The 18171-nt window shown below is 47.7% G+C and overlaps 1 protein-coding gene across 2 annotated transcripts in view; it reads left to right on the forward strand.

The window, feature by feature from the left end:
- Positions 1 to 12180: 12180 nt before the first annotated feature.
- The window catches only part of USP22 (ubiquitin specific peptidase 22), a 98706-nt gene continuing 92715 nt past the window's right edge, over positions 12181 to 18171 (forward strand). Inside the window, exon 1 of one of the 2 annotated variants that reach the window (XM_068698746.1) lies at positions 12181 to 12468. In XM_068698746.1, coding sequence (XP_068554847.1) covers positions 12343 to 12468 — 126 coding nt within the window. In that variant the 5' untranslated portion in view covers positions 12181 to 12342. The remainder of the gene's footprint in view (positions 12469 to 18171) is intronic. The other variant, XM_068698745.1, reaches the window with a different exon arrangement.

An 18171-nucleotide genomic window follows, 5' to 3' on the forward strand; every position in this document is an offset into this window, starting at 1 on the left:
GGAGAGCCCCAAGAACAGCCCTCCCTGTTGTACAGGCAGCAGAGAAGGTGAATGAAATCGTAATCAAACGCTTCCTGCACGGGCATGCACAGGGCTGCGTTATTCGCTCATACAGCACGAGGCACAGCAGGGTGCGTGGTGGTGTGCTGCCACCATCCGTGACCGTGCGGGGCAAATCAGCTCCTCGCCTGCCCTCAGCACCCCAAATTCATCCTGTGCTGGCCCTTTCCGAGCCCACCTCGAGCTCCTCACCCACAGCAGCAACATTTGTTGAGGCTGCGATGCTCCCACCGCTGCCTGCAGGCTGCCTTTGGGCTGACTTCCACCCGGCTGCGCCCACGGGGAGGCTGCGAGGCTGCATCAGGGAGGCTGCGGGCTTGCATCACGTCCAGCTCCCTCCCCGGGGAATTTTACAAACGTTAATGAATGGGGCTGGAGCTCTGCCGTGACGCCAGCCAGCCGTGCACGGGTTTATAGACCGAGGCCAGCAGAGATCATGCTCCTGCCTCTGGCGCTGCACCGCTGAGGGCAATTTCGTGTGGGTGCCCACGCGCCCACGGCAGCCCCGTGCTCACGTGCTGGATGTTGTGCTCACGGCAGTGACGTCCCCGCAGCAGGGACACGAGCCATGCAGATTTGCAGGGTGACACAAAACTCCTCTCGGGACCGGGAGCTGACAGTGATTTCTTTGTCATCCCCCCGTTGTCATCTCCCCGCTGCACGTCCATTTGTTCACGGTTAGGAGGAGATTGCTGATGACTAAACCCCGGGTCTGCAGCACAGTGTTTGAAGGAGCGACCCAGAACTGCAGGGTTCAAGCTCGTAAGAAGAGTAAGAAGTGGGGACAGTGCATTTCCTCACGTCTGTGAGATCCGGAGAGCAAGCCACTCTCCCACTCCATCCTGGCTGGGAGGGAATTGCATCACTGCCTTGTACAGATATTTATTTTTCTCCAAAATGCGCTTGTTTTATTGTTTTCTTCCGATGGAATTTGCCAGCGGGTCCCGAATTGTGTGGCTCTGAAATTTAGAAGCAACATACCTGTGTGGGGGAGAGAGAATGAGTGGTTTTCACTCTGCAATCTGGCTCTTCCCTCCCTCCTCCCCGTTCCCCACATCCCCATGTGTTACAGAGCCAGCTGCTCCCGGAATAGTTTGGGAATGAAATGTCACCGTTTGAAACTGGTGAGTCACACTTTTTGAAGCCGGGAGGGGGGGGAGGGAGGGAGGGAATATGAAATCTTGTGGTGTGGCAGAGCGTCTCCTGGTGAGTACAGAGAGATTTGGAAAACCACAGGCTCCCCGACGATGGAGTCGAGGGGCTTGGAATAAAGGCTGCTGGGTGTGTCCGTGGTGCTTTCTGCAGGAGGATCTCGAAACCCGCTGCAAACTTCAATTGTCTTACTTAACATGCCCGCTGCAGCTGGATCCCAGCGCCTTCTCCGACAGGACTAGGTCGGATCTGTCTGACAATGCACCTACAGTGACTCTCTTAATTAAGTCTCCCTGCACTGCTGTGAGGTGTGTAATTACAGTGAGACCTGACTCAAGCAACCACTCGAGGGACTAACAACAAAAAAAATCTTTACCAGAGCAGGGAGGAACAGAATTTTAGTGTTCTTTTCATTATTATTATTATTTTATTTTAATATTTTAGGGGAAGTTTATTAAGCAAAGGGGATTAATTAGTCTGGTTTCCTCTCAGTTTATCCCACTATTTGGGTGATGCCTTTAATCTGCTGCATTGTAATATAAGTGGTCTGTTTCCTTCCAAAAAGATCCTTGAGATCTCTCGTCTTTGAACAGAAATTACTGCAAAAAAATGTTAATTAGTAGAAGTGGTAGCAACAGTCTTGTGAAATGAACTATTGTTTATCAGAAGCTGAGGAGTTGTTCCTCCCTTCCCAACCCCTGTCCAGTGGTTAAAATAAATAAATAAATAAATAAATTTTTTAATCACAGGGCAGCATTCTGTGTTCCTGCTCCAGCCCACGAGAGCCGGCCACTTCCACACGGCAGCTCTGCCTCGCAGGTACCAAGAAATGGGCACCTTGAGCTGAAGTGCCACGGTCATCCTACTACTGGTGTACTACTCAGCGGTCCCAGGCGTGCTGACTCTAGCTGTGGCTGCCCCAGCCCGCTGCCAGAAGGTTTGTGTCCAGTACCAGAGGTGACAGGCTGGGCTGTGTGGCACCACTCACAGCTTTAACCTCAGTCACACCAGTCAGAGAAGATGCCGCCCATTCTGCAGCCTCTGGTAGGTAGAAGGGCAGGTAGAAGCTGGAAATGTTGATACCATGAACAGTCCCAGGATGGGCTGGCAGCAATCCGCCCGAGTCCCGTCTTTGGTGGGATTCTGGAAACGTGCTGTGAGTAAAACTTCCCAGTTTTAAGCCAAACTATGCAGCTAGCTTGGTGAGGGTTTTGCAAGAGTAAGCCCTAAGGGGCTCGATGCCATCTCTCACTATTTTATTTGGACGACTGAGCTGTTAACATGGTTTTATGAAGTGTGCATTTATATATCAAATTTTAGATAGCATTAATTAGAAACCCACATACTCTGTCGTCACTAGGTTTGACGCAAAATAAACTCTGGATGCAGAAGTTTGCCGCAGACCCTAAGATTTTGTTTAAGACAAAATAAAACAAATCCCGTACATCATGGCCCCAGAGACAACCTTGGGAAGTTAAATCTGGGTGGCATTCCATGTGCAGTAAAGCCTGCTTATCTGCCCCACTCTTATCTCTTTTCTTCATCATTGTTGCCTTTTTCTCCTAACACAGACCATTTCAGTGATTTGGCTTTTGCTGTAGGTCTACAGAGAATTGAACCAGCAGCACTGCGGGGGCTGTAAGTTGCAGCAGGGACACAGGAGTGAGCCAAGGAGCCAGGTAAGAAAAAGGTGCCCCTACAGGTACCTGGGACACCATCACATCAGACATTTCAGTTACTGCCAACCAGTAACGAGATGGGAATCAGTTCTGAAACATAATGACAGTGTTTTAGGGCTTGGTACTGTCTTTTTTACCGTCCTTTTTCTAGGATAGGTTTGCCTCCCCAGATCCCTACTGGGGATTCTCTTTAGCTTACAGTTTCTGGCAGATAACTCCCAGGATAATGTTGGGCACGATCAGTACAAATGTGCCCTATTGAAAAGGAGCTTATTTCTCAGAATGAAGTTAGCATTACTTCAAATTGAGTAACAAAAGATGAATTTATTGAGTATACAACTCAAATACTGAATTCAGTAAGCATTTGAAGTTTCAAAGTTAGGTGATACTTTCATTAAAACTTAGTGGATTTTTGCCCGAATCAAAGGATTTTGTCTGATCACTTACTGTGGGATTTTCCAGACTGTCTGAGACCACACATCCTCAGCCTCGTAGGCCTTGGCAAAACTCATAACTAACGTGTGGAACTCTTCCTAACGTGAACAAGCACTTCAGTTCATTCTGAAAGGCCAGCACTACTACTGATTTGTTTTGGGGAAAAAAAAAAGGAAAGAAAAGACAACCAAAATGACGTTGGACATTCATTAGCAAAGCATTGTCAGAAAACAATAGAAGAACAGACAAAAGCCAGTCCAGATTCTGTGGTATTTCCTAAAGGGCTCCCTCTGGCACATGGCTATTCCCTGCCAATCCTTTTGTATTGTTTTTGATAATGAATAGAAGCTGAACAGATGATTGTTGTATTGTCCACTAAGTGATTCATTTACATTAAATACTGCTCCAAAAGTAGGCTTTGGGTGGACTTTTTTAGTCACTACAGTTATTTATTTGTACAGTTTAATTACCATCTTTTAATTCTCCACTGTACATAATTATTTCCTGATTGCTTCAGCTAAATTACATGGGTTGTAACTCCTCAGAAGTCAGTGGTCCAACAAGCCTTGACAGAAGAAGCAGCATCTCTGAGGCTGAAGTTTGAAAGGCCATCTATAGGAAACTGCTCTGGTTTTGGGCAGGTGCTGAGGTTCTTCAGCATCTGTCTGCAGGTCTCGTGTCCTTGGTGCCTATCTCTGAGTCAGGCAAAGTTCAGTCAAGCACAAACTTCGCTGCATAAATCATCATGGTTTCATTGATTTTCCTCGTGAAGCTCTCAGCTCCTACTTCATATCTGCACCAAAATTTCTTTATTAACCCAGGGCTTCCGTTGCAATTTCAGGCTTTTCTTACAGAGGTCAAAAGTTTTTGTTTCATTTCGTTTGGAAAGGTGTGACAGAAGTTAGATGTTGGAGGGCTTATTCACACTACTGCAGTTAGAACTTCACCGTAAGAAGCCATTTCATCCCAAATCCACGTGTAGAACTGCAGGTCCTCTGTTCCACTGATCTGTGTGTACTAATGGGTAGGGAGGAGTGACACAACCCGAAGGGATTTTTGGTGGTGCAGACTCTAAGGAAATCATCACTCCAGGCCTCTCCATCCATCTCCTGGTGTGTGAGGAGTTGCATGACTTTGCACTTGTTGAGTAGCTGGAGTTACACCTCAGAAGCCCTGATTTCCTCGTCATTCTCTGTTCCCCATTCCCTGTACCACATAGAGAGGGTCAGCGTGGACTTTTGGTTCTGTGTGAAACAGGTTGTACAGTCTGAGGCCAGGCAGCAAAATTGTTATGCAGAGAGGGGAAAGGAACAGTCCTAATAGCACCGAGTTGTTTGTGTAATATGGCCTAAGGTTTAAATCTGCCAGAACAGAGCAAAGCAGCCCTTTCTGACATTTTCTCAGTCCCTTCTCCATCCAGTTACAGAAAAGTAAATCACCAGTTCTGTGCCAAGGTATAAAAGAAACAGGATTTCATTTGGAAGGGTTTCTGTGTCTGTACCTGCCAAGGTAAGACAAGAAAAATAATGACTCTTTGCAATCAGCTTCCCTAAACTCATCGGCCAAATGAGCAGGGGGGATAAGCGTGTTCTAGTATCCCCGTAGCCTTCCAGATGAAGCTGCACTGAAGTTTTTTGCCGTTCTTTGCTACTGGAGCTACTGAACTGGGGCAGAAGCTGCCAAATGGCTACTAAGGTGTAGGCTTCTTCATGTGTTTTGTCACCCTGCTTCAGAAACCGCCTTTGACTGGTCTGTGGTTAAAACAAACCGTCCACCCCTTATGATGTCCTTGAGCTTTGGTCTTCTTTTTGGTGATACGGCATCTTCAGAAACCTAGATAAAGCTCGGCGGACACACAGACAAAGCCAGCCCTCCTCCTGCATAAAACCACAAGGTTTTCTGCCAGGGTTTCCCCTGCTGCCTTCCTCTTTAACCCTCCAGCGTTGCTCTCCTCGTGTTGTTGCTCTCCCAGGAGCCCACGTTGCTCTGTGCTTAGTGGCAGGCGATGAAATCAAACCGTGCATTAGCAGCTCCATAATAGCTTTGCTCAGTGGAACCCAGCTTCCTTCATTAATCCAGAAAATGAGAGTTGTTTTCGTACATTTGAGAAGCTAATTATTTAAGTGCTGGGAATTAAGGCTCATCAGATACTGGAGACTGACTTTGCTTTTGTTTCCCAGGGGATGGAACAAGATGGAAGGAAGCTGCTTTTACACAGGTGTGCGGCGGTAACTCACCAGTACCTGGGGCAGGGAGCAGCAGTGAGTGGAACTCTTTCCTCAAACATAAAAGTCTCTCTGTATGTCTTCTTTCCCCCAGACATCGTGTGATGATTCTTCCCATTCAAATAGACTTTTTAAGTTTCCTTTAATCAAATAACTCTATACATTTATTTATTTTTTCTACCATTAAATGATGGGCCCTGCTTGTGTTTGACCTAACCTGAATATTTTGCGATAAAATAACGCCTTGTCATGGCTGAGATTTTAGAGAGGGAAATAGCTCACACCAGTTGGCCTCCTGTAGCCAGTTACCCTTCAGGCTTACCTACAATCACCTCGCTCAGAGAGGGGCTGAGGATGAGTGACTGCTATCGAACCCAGCAAGGGACCTTCCAGCAGCTCGGAAACCAGGAGATGAGCTGGGTGAAAACCCCCCATGTCTGTGGGAAACCACAGACGAGGACCAATCTGTTGTTATAAACAAAGTTTTTACAGCACAATGAATTTTAACAGTAGATGGGTGCTTTTGACATTCTTCCCAGAAAATGACAGAGAATCCATTGATGCAATCGCCAGTGGCCGTGTGCTAAAGAGCAGGGACTTGGTTCCGATAGTGTCACTGGATGGATCCGCAGTTTTCTTACAAGCGGCTCGCCAAGAACAAATTTCTTGTTTTTAATGAGATAGCCAATGTCCTGTGTTGTCTTCAGAGACCAAGGAAGTGAACTTTTCTGTGGGTTCGGTTGAAGCCAGATGTTACAGTATTGTCTGGATGTAATTGACTTGACAAATAGCAGGGGTGACATTTTAGCTCCATTTAAGTCAGTGGCAAAATGCCCACTGAGTTCAACTGGGGCCAAGATTTCATCTTAACGACAGTGATCCTCCGAAAAATAAGTACAGGCCTTCTGTTTTTTTCTAGGACTCTTTTTAACCTGTGGGCTATGAATCCTTGGAATTCCGCGCACTGCTTTGAAGAGGTCTGCAAAAGATCACAAAGACAAGCAAGTGTATTGTCAGTAGGTTTAAATTAGCTATGCAGAGGGCCGTGATGCCAGTGGCAAACTGCAGGAGTCGATTTCAAAATTTGAAGGCAGCTTAATCCACAGAAATCCACCTGTCCTTTGTGCTCCTTGGACTGACAAGCATCCTTCTGGCAGGACCCGTGCAGCTGAACTCCGTCACTGAATGCTGTGGATTCAAGCAGCTGCTCTGACCCCTCTGCAAGGACTGAGGCAGGTGGAAACCTCTAATCCGGCGTCTGTCAGATGCTCTTACCAATGGACTGGACTGAAAACAAAATCTTTGTTTTAGAGAAGATGGTGTAGCTGGGGCTATAGGACCAGTTTTGCAGCAAGGTCAGTACTTTGTCCATGAAATAAGTGAGCAGGTACACACACAGCATGCTCCCTGCAGGCTGCAAGGTGCTTGAAGTATCTCAGGTGAACTTTATTAGGAACTAAAGGCAATCACCTTCTGGCAAAATCATGCAACAGAGGTTTCAGCCCTGTGGTCAGACACACAACCTGATGTGCTTTTAAGTAATGGAAGTTCATAATGCTTTGATGAAAAGAGGCTTGAACTAGGAAAAAGATCACTAAAGATTTAAAAAGAGTCCTTTTAAAGTGTTAAAAGTGTTCAGTTTAGGCCTTCACATTTTTTTCTCTGTGGGTTTTGGTAAGCAAAACTGTTCTGCAAGTTCTTTCCTGGTAGACTGTGAGAGAATTTGTCTTTTTTTTTTTTACAGTGCCTGGAAAAATGCAGGAGAGGCCCTGAGGAACCTTCATGTATTTTGTGTTGGTTATTAGCATGGATGGTCCTTGTGCTTGTAGGAGAAAATGGACTCTTTGTGACGAGAACAAGATGCCATAACTGGACCTAGTATTTTAGCCATATGCATACATAGACTAACTTTGTGTCTCTTACCAGAAGTCAAAATGGGGTTCTCATTTGGAGACCAGGAGAAGCAAAAAGACCTCGGGGTGAATGCCAAAGTCCTGCATCTTCCAGAGAATACCCAAGAAGTGTTCCTCTCCTTTTCCTGTTGAGGAGTACCTATGGAGGAGTCTCCTCTGATTGCTCTACCAGAAGCAGGATGGCACTTAAGGAGTGCTACTTCATGGCAACCTATTCCTGAGTACCTTCCTCTATTCTGCCAAGCATATACAGAATTGAGAACTTTTCAAGCTATTCAGTCCCTAAGTTTCAAACCAGCAAGCAGTGCAGGCTCCTGCATGGCCCCCTTGAAATCTGTTTTTGGAGCCACGATCTTCAGTCTTACAGGTTAAATCCTGATAAAGCTTCATGTGCAATTCAAGTTTTTTGTAAGGAATCCTAGCCAAATCCTTTGGTATTGCTCATAAATCAGATTTAAGGAAAACGCTTGTGTTTACCTGAGAACCAAATTGGACATTTTTAGTACATGTTATGCGGAGAAGCATGTCCGAGTGATAAAGTAACAACTGATTGTTGACTATCCAGCAAAGGCTAGAAGTGCCACCTTGGGATGACGTGGATTGAGGATACACTTGCTGTGCTTTTCCATGTGGAGGAACTCTGCGTCTTCCCAGCTGAGCTATCATGTAATACAGATGACTCTCTGGAGGGAAGGTTTGCAGCACATTTGCAGTATGTTTTAGCTACAGTCAACATTTATATTCCATTGTCATTTGGGGGTAAGAACTAATTGGCATAATCATCAATGCTTTAAAATTAAAAATTCCTCCAAGAGACACAGGAGAGATTGAAACGGTTTCCAGCCCCCAGAGGCAAATCCATTCCCAAGCTATCTGCTGCACCAAAAGGCTTTGTTCTAGAAACATTCCTAAGCTGTGCCCAAGAGTAAATTAAACTATAGCAAACTTACAAACACTCATGTGCGTGTGTGTAGCAAGCAGGCCTTGTTTTAACAATTACTACGTGACAAAACGGTATCACTATTTTCTGCTCCTGCTTTGTTTTGACTAATGTTCCGTGCTGCTATGCCACCTTTACTGTGTGGGCTGGCACAGTCAAGAAGTTTTTGTAGTGTCTGAAGGGTTTTTTCTTCATAGGAAAGATTCTGGTGTCTTCACAGGATGGAAAACAAAGGGCCTAATGACACTGAGCCTTCCACAGCTTGGTTCGAACTATACAAGTCAGGAGCTGGCCTCAAAAAAGCTCAAGAGCCATTCTTTTCTGCTGGATTTTAGAATGTCAGTGAATCATTTGGGGACCAAAGTAAAAATCCAAAGTGAACCTCGATCAGATTTCTGGTTCAAAAAGCCTTCGTCTCTTTGTGGAGAGTGAGATGCCAGAAAAACCTTGGTGAGCCTTTAAGTTTGAAAAGTAACAGCTGTACCCATGGAGGTGTCCCCTAAGGGCCAATCTTTAAATTTCCACATTTGTGCCTTTGGGATGTGACAGAGGCCTCAGCTCCCATTGACAGCAGCTTAAGAATGGGTGTCACACCTGTGAGTTTGTTATTTCTCAGAGAATGCTCCCCAAATCCTCAGCAGCTCTCCAAGTAATGTGCCAGGAAACTTTGGGAAGCAGGAATGGTTAAATGTTGTAATTGTTCCTGAGCCGGGCAGACAGAAAAATTAGTATTTTTCTAAAGGAAAAATTGAGAGAAGAACAAATACAGGTTCTCCTTGCTAAAAAGGAAACAACCGTGTTTTATAAACGCACAATCCTTGTTATTTCTGAATAAGACAAATGCCACTGCACCTTACATTGGGTAAACACGATGACTCTGCAAGAAAGAAAGAGCGGCACAGAAATCTCCGTGAAAATTTCAGAATCTGTGGGGCACTGAACATATGCATTGTCTTTTTGGTATCCTGTTTCTTCAGAGAGATGGACTTAAATTTCATAGACAGAAATTCTCCCTTTTATCTTTATCTCCAGTTTTGATGTGGTAGCCATGGAGAAAAGCTCAAGATTAGTAACAGTAGGTTGTTGCAGAATAAGAATAACTCTCTGCTTGGATTTCGTCTGTAGTAATATTGGGGTTTGTGTTTAACTGGAAGATACTAAGATACATTAGAATAACTACTAGATGCTATTAGGACATTAATAACCTATCCTGTTCATTCCTATACAACTTGCTAGTTATCTTTAAATTCCCTCTGTTCTGAGGGATGGTTAAGTGGCTTTCACAGGATATGGGGTGGGTCTCTGTGCCTGTAGCTTTTGAAACAGTGGCTAGTTGTGATGGTCAATGTGTTCATATTCTTGCCCTGCTACAGACATGAGAGCACCCAGACCCTTGGAACCCTTGGAATTTGACTCAGGTTGGAGAATAATGAATGAAATGGGCCACATGGAAGGTGAGATGCCCCTAGCTCCACAAGAAGCCAAATTCAAAAATAACTCCTTTAACTCCTTAGGAGTCCTGTTATGGCTCAGTAGTCTCTCTCACATGTAAGGATGAGCAGGGGGTGTCAGAGGATGCTGCAGTCACAGGGAAATGTCTCTGAGGGTGCGAGGTTAGTATATGGGAGGTGTATGCAGCTCCCGTTCTTGTTACCTTTTCCAGAAGAGGTACAGGTTGTGCACGTGCTGTGATGGCTTAATAGGTGTAATGATTATCTAGGGTCAACAAGAGGATGTAGCCTAACTCCAGATTTCACAGGTAATCTTCTGAAACACTGAGTGCAATTAGCAACCTTTACCAGCGTGTGTACAAAGCGGGATAAGCAGGCCCTTTCCTGCTGAACACAAAGGTCTCTTGGCACCCCGTTTTTCCCCTCTGGGGCAATCCTCGGTACAGTGTGGAGCTGTAATCCCCAAACTGCATGGAAGAGGGATTTCAGAGCGAGGCTGAGGAGCTGTATGAGCCAGGTACGTTACAGGAGGTGATTAAATAGCACAGAGCTGTGCTGCGGGGTGGTGTGGCCTGGTGCTGCCGCTTCACCATCGGAGGGAATAAACCCAGGTCTTGCCTTAGCCCTACATCCCCTAGCTCCTTTGCCACTAAACCTTATAGTTACGCACAAATCATGAACATGTTTCATGCTAGCAGATACTTTGCTTTCTTTTAGAAACGGCAGCACCTCTAAGGCAAACAGATAGCTGTAGCTGTCTATTGATTTCTGGAAGTTCAGCAACAGGCCAGGAGACAGGACAGGCCTTTACTCCCATCTGCCTGGTGGCTTTCAAGGCAATAGCTCCTGAGGAGGGATGTAAGTGAAAAAAGGATTGATAAAATAACATGGTGGCACTTAAACATCGCTGTCCTTACCACACAGCCCTCCCAGGGCTTGTGAGAGCCTTGTGTCCCCCAAAGCACAGCCTCCTGCGTCTCCTCACAAATCAGGGGAAAACTCCCCTTTTTTTGTCGAATTTCCCATCCTTTTGCCTCAATTCCCACCCTTTTGCCTCATTCTCCATCCTTTTACCTCAATTCCCACCCTTTTGCCTCATTTCCCACCCTTTTGCCTCACTCCGCCACCACCTAACCGCAGCCCGTGGAGCCCCCACACTCAGAACTCCGCGCAGATTCCCTACAGACCCCAAACTCAACCATTTTTCACCATTTTCCCCTTTCCCCGTGCAGTCACTGACAGGAAAAAATGACATGACACCCTTTTTGGTTACACAGAGCTTTTATTTCTTCCACCAGAGCAGGGAAGGGGGGGGCACGGGCGGGCCTGAGGGCGATGCGGGGCCGTGCCCGGCACCTCACCGCCGGCTGGGGCCGGGTACCCCGGGGGGGAGCCGGGCACTGCCCGCCCCGCGGCCCCGCTCCCCTCAGGCAGCCCCGAGGCCGAGCCCGGCGGATGTGACAGCGCTGCTGCCCCCACAGCGCAGGCTGCCGCTGCCGCTGTTGCGAGGCACCGCCCCCGCCGCGCTTCTCCGCCAATCGGCTCGCGGCTCGCTGTGCGATTGACGGGTGATATAACCAATCCGAATGCAGCGTTCTAAACGGAGGTGCTGCCTCTTCTGTCCGTTGGCTGCGTGGCCTGTCAGTCAGACGAGCTCTCCCCGCCCCTATCCGGCAGGGGGAAACGCTAGGTAGGGAGGAGGGGAGAGACGGCAAAGAACCAATGAGACGAGCCTCAGCGGCTGAGTGACAGGCGGGCGGACCAATAGCACCACTCCTCCCCCCCTCCACCTCCCACCCTCCCTCCCGTGCGGCGGGGCCGATCACCCCCCCCTATTTCCCCGTTGGTCTGTCCCACCGCGGGCCTGGCGGGCTGGGTTGACTTAGCGGCTCGGACCAGCGCACCCGGCGGGCGGAGGGGGGGGGCAGGAAAGGAAAGAAGGAAGGAAGGAAGCAAAGCGGGGAGGGAGGGGGGGGGGGCGGCGATTTAAAGAGACAGGCCCCGTGCGGGCGGGAGGGCGGCTGCAGGGGAGCGGCGGCGGCGGCGGCGGGCGGGGCCTCGCTCCCCCCCCCCCCTTTTTTTAATTTTTTTATTTTTTTTTAATTCTTATTCCCCTCCCGGCGGCCTCTATGAGGTAGAGGGCCGCCTGAGGGAGAGCCCCCATCTTTGTGTGTGTGGTGTGAGGCTGAGGCTGAGGCAGCGCCGCCGCCGCCGCCTCGCTTTTGTTCGGGGGCCGGGGCTCTATGTGGGGGCGGCGGGCGGCGGGAGGCGGCGGGAGGGGCCCGAGCCCCTGAGGAGGGCGGGGGAAGAAGGAGGGGGGGGTGGGGGGGGGGGCTACACGCGTGCCCGGCGCTGCGGAGGAGGAGGAGGAGGAGGAAGGAGGAGGAGGAAGGAGGAGGAGGGTGAAGGGGCCGGCTCGCTGCCCCCCGGCCCGGCCCGGCCCGGCCCGGCCCGTTCGTCGGGCGGATTGATGTGGGGGGGTCTGACATGAGTCCGCCGGCGGCCGGGTGCTGCCATGTGACCGGCTTCAAGGTGGAGAACTGGAAGCAGAACCTGCGGGCCATCTACCAGTGCTTCGTCTGGAGCGGCTCGGCCGAGACCAGGAAGCGAAAGGTACCCGGGGGGGGGGGCGCCGGCTCACCCCCACCCCCCCACCTCCCCATTAACCCTACACCCTCCCCTTCCTCCTTCAGGGGGCTTGGGGGGGGGGGGGACCACGGAGCTCCCGAGCCCCCCTCTTGCCTCCCCATGAGGCCGGGGGAGGGGGCAGCGGGGTTGTAGCGAGGGGCCACGACCCCCTCCCCTCACCCCCTCCCCTCACCCCCTCGGGGGTCTCCTTTCCCTCGTTGCCCCCTTCCCTTCCTCGCCCCCCCCCCCCCCCCCCCCCCCCCCCAGCCGTGCCGGGGCCGTTCCGCAGCGCCGCCGCCTCCCGGAGGTGCGGGAGGCACCGGAGGCTTCCCGGAACCCGGCGGCGGGGGAGGGGAAGGGAAGGGAGGGGAAGGGCCAACAGGGGAGGGGAAGGGAAGGGAGGGGAGCCCCGGGGCCATGGGCACGGCCGGCCCGCGGCCCGGCTTTGTGGGGCCTCGGTGTGTGCTTCTGGGGGGGGGGGGGGGAAGCCTCGAGGCACAATGGCCGTGGGGTGGGAGGTTTGGGGGGGGGGGGCGGTTTATTTCCTTTTAAAATGTTTTATTCTTTTTCAAAATCCAGTGCTGCTCCTTGGGGTGAATCCCTAGGGAAATGGGATTCCCGCTGCAGCGGGGTTTGGGGGAAGGAGCCCGCTGTGTAGGGCATGAAAAGGGAGAGGGGAGTTTGTGTATGGGGTGTGTGGGTGCTCAGGGCAGGCACCAGGAGGGAAAAATCCTCCTGAATTGAGGGGATTCCAGGGTTTTTCCCACGTATCGTTGAAAATTCAGCTCCTGGCCGAAGGCACGTTGGTGGAGGATGCCCCTTAACTGTTCACCTCGCTGCTGTTTTCCCGAGAATCAACTAGTTTTTACTTGGAAGTGACTTTGCAGATTTCTATCGGTGATGGTGTTCGTGGCCCAGAAGGGGAGCGCAGCAGCCACACGTAGGAAAAGTTGGGGTTTGGGACAGCCCAGGTCCTGCTGGTGGTGAAGCAAGCCATGAAAAACTTTCTGCTCCTGGTTGGTGCTCATTATTCCTAACAGAAGCGGTGATGGTGTCGGTGATGGTCTTCAGGGGTGAGGCAGTTCACAGCTCTCCTGTGTTCGGTTTGTGTTCTCAGGACAATCCAGTTGTCCCTTTTTTTACTTAAAGGGGAAAAAATGGGATCGCAGGAGACACATTTTAAGTATAGTCACTCAGTTGGTAGCCCTGCAAAACGTCGCCAAAGTTGTTTTCAACCTATATAATCCATTGCAAACTAATGTCATGAAGTATAGTGGTATACATCTGGCTCTATTTAACCTTCAGTATGTCAAAATAAAAATGGGTATATGCTGTGCGGTACTAACAGCTTAAATAGAGGAAAAATACACGTGTTTTGGAATAAAAAATCTAGGTGAGGAAAGAAGATGTCTCAGGTGCATTTCATCAGTGAAATTAACACTTCAACTTTCCTATTTTAGTATGGAGCATCCTTTGTAGCCTGCATATCATTGGTATGCTGCAACAGTTTGTGTTTTTTTTTTTTTCTTATGAAATCTAACAGTAGTGATGCACTCATTATTGGTTAAAAATCAGCTGGCAATAAATAATTTCCTACTGTAATCGGCCTGTTCTCAATTCCTCTTTACTTCTTTGTACAGTCAGGCTCATAAAGCAGAACAAGATTGTTTCAAAATTATCATCTCACGGAAAACATCGATTTTCCAAGTATATGATAAAAATGCGTTTATTTTTTTTTTAAAGCAGGTTACCACCCACCCTGAAAATAGTTGGATTCTTGCATTCAGCCAGCCTGAAACGTGTGGGAGTAAGTGATCACAGACAGAGAGAGACTTTGGCTAGATGAATTTGGGGTTCAGTTCCCAGTCTGCATTCATAAAGACTGAAGAAAGTGCTTAAGCAGTAACGGTACTTAACTCTCCTGTATGTGGACGTGAGACCTCCTGTAGATTTTTTCTTTACCAAAATCTCTGTCCATATGTGCGCCCTGCAGCTTTAAATGTAAAATTTCATAAACAGCATCTTCTGTTTTGAGGAATATTTGCAGTCTAATAACTAGAAAATCCACTCTCCTTTATATGGGGTTATATATGTACACAGACATACATTCTTTATATATAATGTATAGGGCGTGTGTGTATGTACATTTTAGGGGCACGTCTCTGACTTCTTGAGAGTACCAGTGTGTTGGCGAGAATCCCTGTTCTTAATCCTAATCAAAATGAAGAAGTCAAATAAAGGTTTGGTGGGAGGTGATTGTCGTTTCTGTTGCAAAGCCAGGGACAATCACATCGGTCAGGTACCGCAGGAAACATTCAAAGCAGCTAGGTGATCATTAATAGGAAACGTTGATTAATTTAACTGTGATTCAAATGAACCTAGGTATAAAAAAATGTTTTGGCTGTTGGTGCTAGGTAGCCAGATGTTAAATTGTTAGGTTTCTGGAATGCTAATGTACCACCTATCCCTCCTAAGGCTGTCTTAAAAATCGAGATAGCAATAGAAACTGCAGGGGGCAGAAAGTGTCCATTCCTCCCGCTTTACTTAGGCTGCTTACTGCATTATGATTTGGAAGACCATTTTAACACTGCTTGCTGTTTGCTATTCATTTTTAATACGTACCTTTCCCGCGAATAGCCTTTTATTGGCTTTAGCTCTCAGTTCAGCACGCTTTACATCCAGGGTTTTAAATAAAATAGCTGTAGAGCATTGTTTGTGGCTGGAAAGCTATCTCCTGAATGTAGATTTGATTTCTCAATAGGAAGCGAGAGGTAAATATGAGTATACCTGTGAAGATGCTGGAATGCTGGTGAAGGGTTTCAGGACTGTATTTGCTTCTGAAGCGTTGCTTACGTGGGATTTCAGCTCTCAGGCTGGTGCATCGTTGTGTCTGCATCAAGGAGCTAAGCTGTCGCTTGCCTCCCTGCATCTTGGCCAAAGTAGTAAGTGCAGCAGTCGTGCTACGTGCTGTTAGTAGGAAGAGGCTTTGCCGTGGTGTAGATGTGCTGCTGATGGTAAAGCAGAAGTGAAGACAAAACCCAAGCCTCAGATTGTTTGAGGAGTGGAACAGGAGAAGAGGTAGAGGAAGAAACCAGAAGAATGGGTCTTGGAATTGTAATAATAGTGACAAAAAGTTGGAAGTAGATTTCAGCACTGAAGGTGTACGTCAAGTGGCACAAAATCAGTGTTGACTGTCTTGACTTTAGGACTTTGACCAGTAAGCCTTGATTTTTAATTTGTGGTAGTATCTGTTTAATGAATAAGAGCTTTGCCATCAACTTCTATAGGTCATGGGCTTTACCTTGAGTGTTTTGATGTAGAAAATACCTCCCAGTAACACTGTATAGGAGGTCCTTAAATTTGACAGCATTGCTCCCTGCTCAGGAATTATGGAAGAGGCAGAGGATGCTAAAAAGACTTACTGCCAGCCCCTCACGTCAGCTTCTCTGTCTTGTCTGTAGAGTCACACTTGAAAAGCTTTGCTTATTCCTTTGCAGTTACAGATGAGAAAATCTGTTTTGCAGTGCTGAACGGTTTCTGGTCCCCATCAGAGAACATTTAGACATGTAGATGCATCTTTGTGTCTGGGAGTCGGTAAGTAATGGCTTCAGCACTTGAAGGGCAGCAGTTGGGCCTCCTGCCTTGGAGGCAAGCTGCCCTCCTGGTTCTGAATGGGTCTTACATCGCTGCTCTGAAAAGGTGCTTGATGTTGTGATGAAGTGATCTGCTAGTCATGAGCATGGCAGTGGTACAGACAAGGTCCTGTCTGAAATCTCAGACTGTTTTGTGTTTCTCACAACAGACCAAAGCACAATTGCCTGTCCCAGGCTGTACGCTCTCTTCGATGGTGGGTGTGTTCTAGCGTATTTCTTCCTGTTGTTTTTCCATTATTCTTCCATCACATGGACGCTGCAAGCCAATGATGCTCTCAGAAACATTCTCCTTTATTGGTGGTAATCTTTCTGCAGGTATTTCTTCTGACTTTGAATCCTTTCTTCTAATAATTCGCAGAGAATTAATTCATAGATACTTGAAACCAAAATGGCTTTGGTTCATTTCCTAACTTTCAGAGTAGGAAAAGTTTCATAATCTAGCAAGTAAATGCCGTGTCATATTTCCAGTAGCAGGTATTGTGGCTCAGTCTGTATTGATGGGTTAAGTTCTTGCTGAAGTGACCTTCTCCTCGAATGCCTGTTGAGGCACGCTTGTTCTCTTGCTCTCTCCCTTGCAGCCTTGCCTCACGTACCTGTCCAGGAACAGGGAAGTGTTGCTGAGGCAATTTGCTTTTTATCATAACAGATGGGCAAAGAACCTTACCAGGCTGTGCTGCCTTCTCAGACGTGGTATTTTTATTTCTTAAATTAATAAGGAAAATCTTAGCTTGTTTTTCTTTAACATTTTTAGCATATGCACCAAACTTCTGGATTACAAATCCCGTGGAGAATTTGAAAGAGGATTCCAGGATTCGAGAAGCATGTCTCTCTTTCAGCTGCACGCTCCGCTTTGGCTGCCTGTGTGAGCTATCTGATTCACTCAGGAAGGATGTTCTTGCCATGTGTTGTGGGGACCACCTTCTCCCTGAAGGCCCGTAAGAAGTGTCAAAATCAACTGCAAGCTTCATTATTCAGAAAGCCTCTGGTTTTGTAAACGAGCAACCTTCCTTAGCCCTTAACCTCTAAGGAGTAAAAAGGTCCTTAAACGTGCTGAAGGTAATGTTCTCTTTCCTCTGGGAGTGAAGGCACAGCCTATGGTGCAGGAGTGCCCAGGCATTAGGTTTTAGCTCTGCACACAGTAGAGCCTTGCAAAAAGTCCTTCCTCTTCTCGTTGCTCTGTGTCCTGTACCATGGATTTTAAAGAAGTGGTTGGTTTCTTGGCCGAAGGTTAGGAATTAGCCTTGTGCCATGAACTCCAGAGTAATGAGTCCCAGTTCTGAAGCTGTGGGATCCGAACCATCGGGACTTAGCAGAACGCTTGTGCCCACCCTCCCAGGTCTGCACTTACAGTCAGATGTCTGATCCAAAGGTTACACAGTTCCTTATCGTTGAGGCTGATTCATGAGTAGTAAGTAGTTCTGTTCCTTTTTAATAGGGATGGAGAGACAAAAGGGCAAAGGAAACGCAGACTTCCCCCGACTTTCCTCTGAAGAAAGCTGCTTCTTTTTCTATATAGTGCTCTCAGGAGTAAAGGTTTCCGAAGAGCCAGGCTGTTTTCTGGGAGGCCACTGTAGCGTCTCTTTAATTTTGTCTGAAGTCAATGATCTTACTTGCTTAAAAAAAAATAATAAAAAAACACGCCCAAAATGTTGAAACCTTTAAAACCAGAATGACGGCTCATAGCGCGAAGGTGAGCAGAGCAGAATGGGTTTGCTTGATTTGTTGGACTATCTGCTGAGCTTTATTTTAAGCCATCAAAGCTTTAAACCCCAAACAAAGGCTAGCTGATATCCTCATTTTTGTTTCAGGCCTTAATCTGTAGCGCTAACATGAAACCAGGGCTGCAGATCAGTTCTAAACCTTCTACCCTTTTTCTTTCATTTGAGGATTTTCTGTCTTAGTGCTGCAGTAACAAATCAGCGGGTAAATGCTACAGACTGGTGGTGCAAGTCACCTGCTTGCGACTTTGACTCCCTTTCTCCTGGCTTACTATTTCTTGAGTCTTTGAGGGGAAAAAAAAAAAAAAGCAAGTATG

This window comes from Anas acuta, chromosome 15 (genome assembly GCF_963932015.1).
Source record: "Anas acuta chromosome 15, bAnaAcu1.1, whole genome shotgun sequence".
In the NCBI taxonomy this organism is placed as follows: domain Eukaryota; kingdom Metazoa; phylum Chordata; class Aves; order Anseriformes; family Anatidae; genus Anas; species Anas acuta.